Source organism: Eulemur rufifrons, chromosome 7, assembly GCF_041146395.1.
Source record: "Eulemur rufifrons isolate Redbay chromosome 7, OSU_ERuf_1, whole genome shotgun sequence".
Classification (NCBI taxonomy): Eukaryota; Metazoa; Chordata; class Mammalia; order Primates; family Lemuridae; genus Eulemur; species Eulemur rufifrons.
In genome coordinates this window covers 9,067,833-9,080,978 of record NC_090989.1, presented here as the reverse complement: position 1 = coordinate 9,080,978, position 13,146 = coordinate 9,067,833, and the positions used below count along the sequence as shown (strand labels likewise).

General features: G+C 46.5%; 2 protein-coding genes and 1 pseudogene across 6 annotated transcripts in view; 2 read left to right on the top strand and 1 right to left on the bottom strand.

Moving 5' to 3' along the window:
- The window catches only part of SETD4 (SET domain containing 4), a 124,958-nt gene that overhangs the window by 65,502 nt on the left and 46,310 nt on the right, over nt 1–13,146 (bottom strand). The window lies entirely within an intron of this gene.
- On the top strand, nt 8–3,311 carry LOC138387722 (carbonyl reductase [NADPH] 1-like; annotated as a pseudogene).
- Nucleotides 8,990–12,201, top strand: LOC138387842 (carbonyl reductase [NADPH] 1-like). The gene is made up of 3 exons (XM_069474969.1): nt 8,990–9,396; nt 9,966–10,073; nt 11,479–12,201. Exons 1-3 carry the CDS (start codon nt 9,108–9,110, stop codon nt 11,913–11,915), a joined length of 834 nt encoding a protein of 277 aa, XP_069331070.1. The 5' UTR covers nt 8,990–9,107; the 3' UTR covers nt 11,916–12,201.

Genomic DNA, 13,146 nt, shown 5'->3' with positions numbered 1-13,146 from the left:
TCCCTCCGCTGTGCGCGGCCCGCGTGGTCTGAAGCCAGGTCAGTTCTCCACGCAGGTTCCCCGCGAGCCCCACCGGGCCATATCGCCCTGCAGCCGCGTGGCGCTGGTGACCGGCGCCAACAAGGGCATCGGTTTCGCCATCACGAGCGACCTGTGCCGCCAGTTCTCGAGGGACGTAGTGCGGAGTTAGGCAGCCATGCAGCAACTGCAGGCTGCGGGCCTGAGCCCGCCCTTCCACCACCTGGACATCCACTACCTGCAGAGGATCCGCGCCCTGCGCGACTTCCGGTACAAGGAGTACTGGGGGGCTCAAAGTATTGGTCAACAACGCCGTCATCGCCTTCAAGGGCAAGGGATTGGCATGCTCCGAAGGGAGGTGGCCTCCCGGAGAGCCGCCTACCAGGGCGGGTGCACCTGGCTAAGAAGCCCTGTGAGTATCCTCCCTCCACTCCCCTACTCCTGGAGGGTCCAGAACAGGCTCCCAGGAGCAGAAGCGGGGCGGGGAGCTTCCCAGAGAGACAGAGTTCTCCGGAAGGGGAGGCTCTTCCAGCCAAACTGAACTTGTTGTTTCCCTGCCTTGGACTCCTGCCGAACTTTTCCAGGGTTTCTAAAGTTTTTGTGAGATTAGACTTCAGGGAAGTTGGATGAAATTTTAACTGATTTTCAAACAAACAAGAAATTGCAAGAAATGGATACACAGAGATTCAGAGTGTACACCCTTCCCCGACCCTCCCACAAACGCACCATCTTTCAAAAGTACCCTGTGGAACATTATCAAACCAGAAAACTTCAGGTGGGCACAATACTGTAAGTAGAGGCAGACTGCAGGTGCAATTTACCAGGATTCACAGGCACTATTGTTTTTTATCATTCTATGGAATGTCACCCCATGGCTACTATCTTTTAACTCTGCTCTCTTCTGCCCTAAAAGTGGCTGATACCACAACCTTCCATATTCAAGCAGAAGTGACCCTGAAAACAAACTTTTTTGGGTCTGCACAGAGTTACTCCCTCTAATAAAAGTTAGAGTTACTCCCTCTAATAAAACCCCAAGGTGAGTGTGACGGGAACAGCACACCTTGTCTGTGCCCCGGGATCCAGCCCCTGTGGACTCCCCATGCTGCAGGTGCACCTGCCTCCTTGCTCTGTCTCCACCCTGCCAGGCACAGTTTTGCTTCAGGACTTTGTCCTCACTTCTCAGGTGTCTGTCGGTGCTCTCTGTCCCGCTGGTCTTTGCTCACCTGACTCTTTCTTATCCTTCAGGTCTTAGCCCAGTGTCTTCTCAGAGAGGCTGTTTATTTGCTCTGTGCCCCTCACACGTTGCAATGCAGTAGGATGTCACCTGGCACCCTTTCTCTGCTCCATCAGACTGATCTTATTCAGCCTGGAGGAGCCTTCAATACCACCCATCCAGCAGGCCCTTCTAAAATGTGTCACCTGCCTAGAACACTCCCAGAGATGCTCCCACCCCCACTCTATAATAAAACAGACATTCTCCCTAAATCATTCTTCTCCCTAAATCATCTTGGCCACTGACCCCACCGTCCACCCACCAGGATCCTGCAGGTCACCATGCCCTGCCCCCATATCATCACTGACCAGGGCCTAGCAGTTGTGCCCACAAAGTTTATCCTGAATCCACTTCATGCCAGCTCTACAACAGGCCCTCAGCTGTCATGCTGGACAACTGCAGACCCTCCTAGGGCCTCTCCTTTCTTGGGTCTTTTCCTTCCCAGGATCCTGCATGCTGTGTCAGTCCCCTCCCCCAAATCCTTCCAGAACAAAGTCCAAGCCCATAGCATGCTTTATAGGGATGTGCAGAATCTGGCGCTGCCCAGCCCCAGGCTCAGGTTAACTCCCCTTCAACATCCTCCCTGTTCTGCACATGACTGCCATGCGTGTTTGGTTGTAAACTGCTGTGGTGCTTGACCCAAATAATGCGCCAGGAGATGAACTTCCTATTAAATGCACAGTGATGGATACAAGCAGGCACTTTAAAAAAAAATAGATTTATGGGGTACAAGAGATTATTTGTTTTATGGCCAAATTGCCTAGTGGAAGAGTCCAGGCTTAGCATTAACCTAGATAACATTGTACCCAATAGGCAAGTTTTCATCCCACACTCTCCATCCTCCCCCTTTGTGGTCCACATTGTCCATGAAGTCACTCTGTATGACCATGCATACCCATTGCTTCACTCCTTCTTGTAAGTGAGAACATGTGGTATTTAGTTCTTTGTTCCTAGGTTATTTCCCATATAATAAAGGCATCCAGTTCCATCCAAGTTGCTGCAAAAGACATTACATCATTCTTTTTGACGGCTACTAATATTCCATGGTGTATATATGTGACATATTCTTTATTTAGTCATCTCTTGGTGGGCACTTAGGTTGGTTCCATATGTTTGCAACTGTAATTTGAAGCAGCCACTTTTAGTAAGATTAAAATGGGTGGCCTAGAATCTAGTACTTCCCTGGACTCTCAACTCCTAACTTGTTTCCTTGTCTTATAGTCCTGGAAAGTTGTACTACTTCTAAGACTCCGGTTCACTAGGACTTCGAAGGGCAGCTCTTTCAAATGTCACCGGACTGTTCTACTCAGACACAATCTAAAGGCAGGAATGGAATTTATCATGGAACTACCACACGTTCTGTGTATAGTCCCCTTAAAGTTCTTCTGGCAATTGTCTCTCAAATGAAAATTTTCTGGTCCACAGTCCTAGCAAATTTGGAAATTGTCATTTTTGTGCACCCTTTTCTACATAATGATTTGTGGTGTACTTTTAGGTAGAGTGGTGAATGCATCCAGCATGGAGAATCTCAGAGCCCTTAAAAACTGCAGCCCAGAGCTGCAGCAGCAGTTCTGCAGTGAGACCATCACAGAGGAGGAGCTCGTGGGGCTCCTGAACAAGTTTGTGGAAGATACCAAGAAGGGAGTACAGGAGAAAGAGGGCTGGCCCAACACCACATATGGAGTGACAAAGATTGGCGTCATGATCCTATCCAGAATCCACAACAGGAAACTGAGTGAGCAGAGGAAAGGGACAAAATCCTCCTGAATGCCTGCTGCCCAGGATGGGTTAGAACTGACATGGTGGGACCCAAGGCAGCCAAAAGTCTGGAGGAAGGACTAGAGGTCCCCATATACGTGGCCCTTTTGCCCCTGGATGCTGAGGGGCCTCACAGACAGTTCATATCCGAGAAGAAAGTTCAGCAGTGGTGAGCTGGACTCAGCTCCATCCTTGGGACCCTTTTTCTATCCTGTCCTGATTTGACCCAAAGGACATTTACACTGTCAACAACATTCCTATCGAAAAAAAAATCAAAACATCACTACCAAGGACTCACTAATATACTACTCCTTGAGTGGGCTACTCGCTCATTTGATTAGTAATTCTGTGAGGTCTTTTGTGAATTCCTTTGTGATGTAGAGAGAGAAAAACTTGTAAATGATGAATGAAAGTATATAGGTAAATAAATAGCCCTTTATAAATGTCCATTTGTACATACTGTGTACATGCCGTTCCAGCCCTTTCTCACAAGTGTCATCAGCCTATGGCTATTCTTCCCTCGAGTCTCCCAGGCTAGTCCCTCTCAATCATGACCTCAAATCTGTCACCCTTCAAACAGAAATGCCTTCAGAGAGAAGCATTCAACACACCTGCAACTAGACCTCAACTCTTTGCCTCCCCTTCTGCTGCAGAAGAGGTGTGCTCATTCCCAGGCCACGCCCCACCTGAGTGCTGGATCCATCCAGGATCACCTTCTCCAGCATTTGGCTCTTGCCATTATTCCGTCTCTCCTTCACCAAATCTTGCCTCTCTGAGATTGTCATTGCATTAGAACAAGCTCTAATATCTCTCTCCCAGCTTTTAAAACTGAGGAGTCAAGTCATACAAAGTATGTTCTCTGGCTACCATGGAATCGTGTGAACAGTCAGCAGCAAGATAGCTAGAAAATCCCCAAATACTTAAACACTAAACAAATACAGTTCTAAACACCACAGATCAAAAAGGTATTGAATGTGTCCACCAAAAAGGACCTATAAAGAGGTTTATTCTAAGCCAAATATGTGAGACCATGGCCTAAGGGCCACACCCAAGAAGGCTTGAGTGAGTGGTTCTGCTGTGGTTGGGTTACAGTTGGTTTTATATATTTTAGAGACATAGGAATTGCTACCGACTCTATAAGCAAATTTTAATTACCCCTATGTGCTTTTAATAATCCTCTCCCTTAACTAACCACTTGACATTTTGAGTTGTTTTCCAGAAATAGTGGATTTTCTGCAAAACAAAGGAGCTGAGATTCTGAAGCCCCCTGGGAATTTTCCTGAAGCCAAGATGCACCATCCCCCACAACCTGCCCCCAAGGCCCCTGTCTCTTGTTAGTCACACCAGGACCAGCCCCAAGGCACGAGCCCCTGTTGAAAAGTCCCTGATCTCCATTAGTCAGGGAGAAGGATTTGAAGCATCTTCCCCTATTCTCCCAAGACATCAGTCATACTAAAAATAACTTTCTTCCTTGGCAAGCCTCATTGTCTCAATAATTGGATCTTTGTGCGATGAGTAACTGGACTTAGGGGGAAACCCACTTGGAGTTTCAATATCAGAATTACATGTAAAATCATAAATCAATACATGCAAGGTATACTTGGGTTCGGCCCAGTAAGGCAGGATATCTTGAAGCGGGGACTTACACGTTATAGGTGGGTTTACAGATTCTTTGATTCTTTGAGTGGTTAAAGAAATGAAGCTATGTCTAAAGCCTTGGAATGTTTTAAGTTAAAATAAGGATGTCCGTTAATCAGAGACAGGCCACTGCGCATATACCAGACATTTGCAAAACTCAAGTGATCTGGGAACTACATTGATGGCCTGCACGTGTGCTTTAAGCTTGTCCTGCATGGCCTTAGGCCTGCTAATGATTTAGTATCTAATTGTTACACACAATAACTCCAGAATGGAGGGGGCAGAGCTAATTTGACCTCCCTTCTCCTCAAGGCCAGCAACTCACCTTGAAGGTTTTTCTGGGGTGCCCTGAGGAAACAGGGGTACAATCAGTCAGGCCAGGGGCTTAGGATTTTATTTGCATTCACAATTCCCCCCTTTTGGGTAAGATCTGCCAGTGCCCGCATTGATGGCCAAACTTTTACTTTGTCCCATTGTTGCCTGGGTAGAGTGGCTACCTGCCCTGGGTCCATCTAGGACCTCGATGGGACCCCTGGATCCAAAGGACTTAGACGCAAAAGGCTTCCAGCCAATTAAACATTCTAGGCCACACAGGAATGGAGATGGACAGGCACTCATCAACATTCGAAAATCTTTTTGGCAACTACGTGCAAAATGCAAAAGCCAAAAGCAAGGTTACAAAGTTAACTTATCTGTAAACACTGAGATATTTGTAATCTTGGGTTTGGTGTCAGACTTATGCAATTTGTTATATAAAACATAAGCATAGTTAACCATTTAAGCTAAGGAATTTAAAGACTTTTGTTGTATAGCAATATTTTGTGCAGTCACTTTAGTAATTTGTCTAAGGTGGCCAATAAATACCTTAAATATCTGTTTGTATAAACCCTGGAACAACTATACCCAGAAAGCTCTGTCACCAGGTATCTTGATATCCTCTCTGTAAGTATCATTTAAGTCTTTGGGAAGCAGGACATTCTTTATGGCTGAGATGCATGCCAGGACCATGTGGGCCTAAAAGGCAAAGTTTCTCATGTAGTGGTGGTTTGGGCATCTGTGTGTCCATCCTTGATCTGCAGAGTGAGGACTCATTTTGTAAGCATAACCCAAGGGCCATTCAGTCTGTAAAGCCAGGCTGGCTAAGGGGAACCCATTTTGCTTCCAGTACTCTCTTGGCTTGTTCTGTCTTTCAAGTTTAATTAACCTGCCACCTGCATACACAGCTGCGGGCACAAGACTAGAAAACCACCTTGAGGAAAAACAGATCAAGAGTCGGAATACGCCGACCACAGATTGCTGAGGACAAGACCCACCAGACAACTCAGTGTTTGCTGATAACTGGCCAGCAAGTCATGATGACGAGCACAAAGCTTGCTGTCTGCCACCAACCCCCTTTCCCCCTTCCCTTTCTTTATAAGCTGCTCAGTAAGCACAGGAGATGAGATGCCTCAGAGACAATAGTCTGCTGTCTCCTCTGGCTTCTGGCACTTGGATAAACCCCGTGTCTGTCACCAACACTCACCCCTTGTGTCTGGTTCTCAGGAGGTGGGCAGCCGAACCTGCATTCGCCGACCTGACAACCTGTCATGAACCAGAGGAAAGTAGAGAGACTTGACAACTAAAGGTAATGTACCATTCTGGAGGGGATCCTGGACTAGAAATGGACATTACGGGAAAAGCTAGGGGAAATCAAATCAAGTGTGGAGCTTACTTAATAATAGTGTTCTAGTTGGGTTTTAGTTGTGACAAATATACCAGGCTAGTAAGATGTTAACAACAGGAGGAACTGGTCTCAGCATGGTGGCTCATGCCTGCAGTCCCAGCTACTGGGGAAGCTGAGCCAGGAGGATCAATTGAGCTCAGGAATTTGAGTTTGCAGTGAGCTATGATGACGCGACTGCATTCTAACCCAGGCCACAGAGCGAGACCCTGTCTCAGAAAAAGAAAAGAATTATTTAGTATATGTCGTAAGGTTTTTTGATTTGTTTTGGTTTTCGTTTTTCTTTTTTCCTAGAGACAGAGTCTCCCTTTGTCACCCAGGCTGCAGTACAATGGCCCCGATGGCCCAATCCTGGCTCACTGTAACCTCAAATTCCTGGACTCAAGCATTCCTCCTGCCTCAGCCTCCCAAGTAGCTTGGACTACAGGAAGGTGCCACATGGCCAGCTAATTTTTTTACAAAGGTTTTATACAGATGAGGTCTCATTATATTTGTCAGGCTAGTCTCCAACTCCTGGCCTCAAGTGATACTCCCACCTTGGCCTCTGCTGGGATAATAGACATGTGGCACCATGACCGACATAAGGATTTTTTTCTTTCCAGTTATTATGTCCTTTCTTTAGTGCGAATTCTGGAATAATTCTTTCCCCTATGAATTGTTGATGTTACCTTTATCATATACCAAATTCTGATTGATATATGATATTTTATATGTTAGCTTTCCTGGAGCATCTTGCCCCATGGACCTGACCATCCTTGTGTTGGTAGCAGTACTAAAAGGATAAATAATTCGAAGTGAAAATCATGATTCATGGACTTATTATGATTTGCCTTTTGAAATTGCAGACACCTCACCCTGTCCAATGTTCCCTGAACACCCTGTGGATGAGTGGCGCTCTTATTGTGTTTAATCCATCCCACCTCCTTCTAACACTGGCTCACCCCAGCTATGGAAGAAAGTAGCTAGTGATGTGGAGAGAGCCCATCCAAGGACTCACCAAAACACACTAGGTTAAGGAAGAAAATCCAAATGGAGCTCTTTATTATCCTGAGTGGGGAAAAAAAGGTTATATACTGTGTGACTCCATCTTGGCAACATTTTGGAAACAACAAATTTGTAGAAATGGTGAACACCTTAGTGGTTGCCAGGAGATGGTGTTGAGTTAGGCAGCAAGAGACAGGTATGTATGCTAATGAAAGGGCAGCAGGAGGGACCCTTGTGATGATGGAAATGTCCTTATCTTGACTATAGTGGTGGATACACAAAGCTGTACAGGCAAAAAAATTTTATAAAACAAATACACAAAAAAGTACAAATAAAAATGAGGAAATTTGAATATTATTTCTGGATTATTTTGTTGTCAGTATCCTATTTGTGATATTGTACTATAGTTTTGCAAAATGTTACCAATGAGGGAAACTGGGTGTAGTGTAAGGAAGGAATCTCTACTACTTCTTCTAACTGCATGTGAATCTACAATTATCTCCATAACAATTGCAGTTGAAAATAAGCAAAGTTTTTCCTCCGATTACAACTTTTCTAAAGCAACTGATTGGAAACCTACCTTGAAATTGCAACATAATTGGATTCTACTTGAACTCATGGTGCCCAAGAGAACTGTCTGCAATGATGGAAATATCCAGTATCTGCACTGCCCAATACAGTCACCACTAACACACGTGAATAGTGAGCACCTGAATGTGCCTAATGGACCTGAAGAACTGAAACTTCAAATGCATTAATTTTGATTGATTTAAATTTGCATTTAAGTGGCTACTGTGGCTACTGGCCACCCAGGGACAACTCAGAAATGAAACTTGACCTTATAATCCTTACTCTCTTGTTCTAAATAGTAAGGAAGAAAACTCATTTCCCATCACTGAACTAATTTATAAACTTTCTGAGGCTGGACCCATTTCTTCATTGTCAAACGGGGATAGAAGATGTATCCTCATGTGTAATTTTGAGAGTAAAATAGGTCAGGGAAGCCCCCTGTCACCTGTACACTGCAGAACCCAGAGACAGGTAAGACGATGGCCCGCAAGTGCAGACAGGTAACCCTGTGATGAGTTCGTAAATGTTTCTCACGTTATTGGAAAACCTGGCCCAGGACAAGCCAGTGGCTTTGCTTTCATATACTAAGGGGAGAAATCAGCCTGTGATTTCCTTCCTTATTTTTCCACAACCCTAGTTCCAAAGACTTCACTTCCAGTCATATATTTTTAGAACACCAGGAACAAACAAACAAACAAAAAGTCCATACAAATGCCACATTTCTTCAAGTACAACTATACATGGTTGAATAAATTGCAAGAACACGAGGAAAAACCCTTAGAAACCAGAGAACCAGGGATTAGGGGTCAGTTCAGATCTAGGCACGCTGGTCAACAGAAATGCTTGATCACTGTCAGGCACCCAGCCAGGGGCACGGATCAGCCTTGACCTGCCTTCTGTTTTGCAAAGCCCTGGCACAGGGCTCTGCTTGGCATCCTCTGCTCTGGGGAGGTTCTGAGAGGTCTAGCAAGGCCTGCCCTGGCGGGGGTGGGTCCTGCAACTGCAGCCTTGGCCTCCTGGTGCTTTTCCTACTTAAGCTCATCTGGTACCCTTCACACTTGCACAGAAGCTCCCACAGGTTGCGCTGCTCCAGCACCTCGGCCTGATCCCTTCTCCACGCAGGTGCCCTGCGCGCCCCGCTCAGCCATGTCGTCCTCCAGCCGCGTGGCGCTGGTGACCGGTGCCAACAAGGGCATCGGCTTCGCCATCACGCGCGACCTGTGCCGACAGTTCTCGGGGGACGTGGTGCTCACCGCGCCGGACACAGCGCTGGGCCAGGCGGCCGTGCAGCAGCTGCAGGCCGAGGGCCTGAGCCCGCGTTTCCACCAGCTGGACATCGACGACCTGCAGAGCATCCGCACCCTGCGCGACTTCCTGCGCAGGGAGTATGGAGGCCTCGACGTGCTGGTCAACAACGCAGGCATCACCTTCAGGGGTAAAGGGTTGGGGTGCTCAGAGGGGAGGTGGCCTCCAGGATAGCCTCCTGCCAGGTGGGAGAAACCCTGGGGCAACTCCTGGCACCTGGAGGGACTGAACATGCTCCCAGGAGCAGAGAGAGGGCAGGGAGCTGCCCACAGAGCCAGGGTTCTCAGGCAGAGGGAGGGACTTCCAGCCAAAGGCAACTGGGTGATTCTTGGCTGGGATTCCTGGGCATCTTTCCCAGATTTTTGAAAATTTTGCTGAGATTAAACTTTAGGGAAGTTGGGTAAAGTTTTACTGATTTTGAAATAAACAGGAAATTGCAAAAAATGGATACACTGTGATCCAGTGTGTGAACCCTTCATCCACCTTCCCCCAGTGGTACCATCATTCAAAAATACTGTGTGGAAGGTTATCAAACCAGGAAATTGACATGGGCACAATACTGTAACTAGATGCAGACTGTAGTGGTGCAATTCACAAGGATTCAGAGGCACTGTTTTTTGTTTGTTTGTTTGTGTCATTCTATGAAATGTCAACCCATGGCTATTGTCCTTTAACTCTGTTCTCTTTCTCCTCTAAAAGCTGCTGATACCACACCCTTCCATATTCAAGCAGAAGTGACCCTGAAAACAAACTTTTTTGGGACCCGAGATGTCTGCACAGAGTTACTCCCTCTAATAAAACCCCAAGGTGAGTGTGACGGGAACAGCACACCTTGTCTGTGCCCCGGGATCCGGCCCCTGCGGACTCCCCATGCTGCACGTGCACCTGCCTCCTTGCTCTGTCTCCACCCTGCCAGGCACAGTTTTGCTTCAGGACTTTGTCCTTCCTTCTCTGGTGGCTGTCAGTGCTCTCTGTCCCGCTGGTCTTTGCTCACCTGACTCTTTCTTATCCTTCAGGTCTTAGCCCAGTGTCTTCTCAGAGAGGCTGTTTATTTGCTCTGTGCCCCTCACACGTTGCAGTGCAGTAGGATTTCATCCTGCGCCCTTTCTCTGCTCCATCAGACTGATCTTTTTCAGCCTGGAGGAGCCTTCACTACCACCAAGATGTGTCACCTGCCTAGAACACTCCCAGAGATGCTCCCACCCCCACTCTATAATAAAACAGACATTCTTCCTAAATCATCCTTCTCCCTAAATCATCTTGGCCACTGAACCCACCATCCACCCACCAGGATCCTGCAGGTCACCATGCCCTGCCCCCATATTGTCACTGACCAGGGCCTAGCAGTTGTGCCTACAAAGTTTATCCTGAATCCACTTCATGCCAGCTCTACAACAGGCCCTCAGCTGTCATGCTGGACAACTGCAGACCCTCTTAGGGCCTCTCCTTTCTTGGGTCTTTTCCTTCCCAGGATCCCGCATGCTGTGTCAGTCCCTTCCCCCAAATCCTTCCAGAACAAAGTCCAAGCCCATAGCATGCTTTATAGGGATGTGCAGAATCTGGCGCTGCCCAGCCCCAGGCTCAGGTTAACTCCCTTTCAACATGCTCCCTATCCTGCACATGACTGCCATGCACGTTTCATTGTAAACTGCTGTAGTGCTTACCCCAAGTAACGGGACAGGAGATGGACCCACCAGTTGAGACATGTAGCCACTTTTTTAAAAAAAAAATGTAGATTTAGGGGGTAATAGTCATTTTTTTATTACATAGCTCATGCACAGTGGAGGAGTCTAGGCTTATAATTATACCATTAACCTGACTAGTGTATATTGTACCCAGTGAGTAATTTTGCATCTCACAGTCCCCATTACCCCTCTTCAGAGTCTCCAATATCCGCTAAGTCACTCTGCATGACCATGCACACCCATTGCTTAGCTCCAACTTCTAAGGGAGAACATACAGCATTTGGTTCTTTTTTCCTGGGTTACTTCACTTTGAATAATGGCCTCCTATTCCATCCAAGTAGCTGCAGAAGACATTATTTCATTCCTTTTGCCTCTGATGTAATATTTCATGGCATATAAATATACCATGCATTCTTATGTCTTTGGAGTTGTGAATTGAAGCAGCCATGTTTAGAAAGATTAAAGTGTATGGCCTAATGATTGAAATCATTATGCCTTTCTACATAATGATTTGTGGTGTATTTCAGGAAGAGTGGTGAATGTGTCTAGCATGATCATTCCCATGACCCTAAAAAACTGCAGCCCAGAGCTGCAGCAGAAGTTCCACAGTGAGACCATCACGGAGGAGGAGCTGGTGGGGCTCATGAAGAAGTTTGTGGAAGATACCAAGAAGGGAGTGCACGAGAAAGAGGGCTGGCCCAACAACGCATATGGAGTTTCAAAGATTGGCGTCACAGTCTTGTCGAGAATCCAGGCCAGGAAACTGAGTGAGCAGAGGAAAGGAGACAAAATCCTCCTGAATTCCTGCTGCCCAGGCTGGGTCAGAACTGACATGGGTGGACCCAACGCCCTCAAAAGTCCAGAAGAAGGAGCAGAGACCCCTGTGTACTTGGCCCTTTTGCCCCCGGATGCTCAGGCGCCTCATGGACAGTTCATATCAGAGAAGAAAGTTCAAGAGTGGTGAGCTGGACTCACAGCTCCATCTGTGGGCCCCATTTTGTACCCTGTCCTGATTTGACCCAAAGGAAATTTACAATGTCAAAATTATTCCTATTCAATATAAAAAAAGAAAACCACATCAAAACATCCCTACCAGGTATTCACTAATGTACTACGAATGGAGTAGGCTACTCTTGCAGTTGACTACTAATTCTACAAAGTCTTTTGTAATTTCCTTTGTGATGTAGGGAGACGAAAACATGTGATTGCTGAAAATCATGAATGAAAGTCAATAGATGAATAAATTCTTCTTTATCAATGTCCGTGTGTGCAGATTGTTTACATGCCGATCTAGCTCTTTCTCACGTGTGTAGTCAACCTGAAAGTTAGGGCAAGTGAAGGAACAGTTTAACTCAGGGGTCAGCAAACCCAGAAAGTAAAGAAGGAGCCAGACAGGGACTGTCTTCAGCTTTGCGAGGCACACAGTCTGTTTCACGTGCTCACGTCTGCCAGTGGGTAACAGGAAAGCAGACAACGTGTCAACCAGGAGCACAGCTGGACTTGCCCCTTGGGCTGTAGGGAGACGTGGACAGACACAGAGGGAACGGCAGCTGACTTGGTCTCTTTCAGGAGCCAAAGTCACTGCGGAAAAACAACCAATGGCAGTGTGTGAAATGTGAGTGGGTGACTGTATGAAACATCGAGGCATGAAAGACTGAGACAAGAGAATGGTTAAATCTCCTTGATGTAAATATGATATTTATGTAGCCATGAAGTGTCATGAGATCCACAATATTAACATACCTCAGTAAAATATACACAGAGACATGAAAAGATAAGTGAAATATAACAATTTTAACAATTGTGGAGACCTGATGGATGTATGGGTGTCTATTGTACTCTTCTTTCAACTTTTCTGTCAAAAGCTTTCAAAACATGAGGGAGAAGTTCCAAACTCTGCCACCTTAGCTCATGAATTCAGGCAACATCACTGCATCTTACTGTGCCTCAGTTTCCTCCGCTGTGAATTGGGGATAATGAAGGACTGTGTGTATTGAGATAAAGTGTTTAAAACGGTGCCTGCTGTCATTAGTTCCTGTAAGCAGGCCTGACACTGTCCCCTGTAGCAATGAGAACTACCTGTTGACTACCCAACACCCAGCTGGGCTCCAGTGGGCATCAGTAAGTGCCCACGCCTTTCTCTCCCTCCCACAGAATGACTAATGTTGCACAAGACCCCTGCCCTCACGATTTCT

Coding starts and splice junctions, on each gene's coding strand:
- LOC138387842 (XM_069474969.1), top strand. CDS start 9,108: ATGTCGTCCTCCAGCCGCGTGGCGCTGGTGACCGGTGCCAACAAGGGC. Junction 9,397..9,965: donor CGCAGGCATCACCTTCAGGG/GTAAAGGGTTGG, acceptor CTCCTCTAAAAG/CTGCTGATACCACACCCTTC. Junction 10,074..11,478: donor CCCTCTAATAAAACCCCAAG/GTGAGTGTGACG, acceptor GGTGTATTTCAG/GAAGAGTGGTGAATGTGTCT.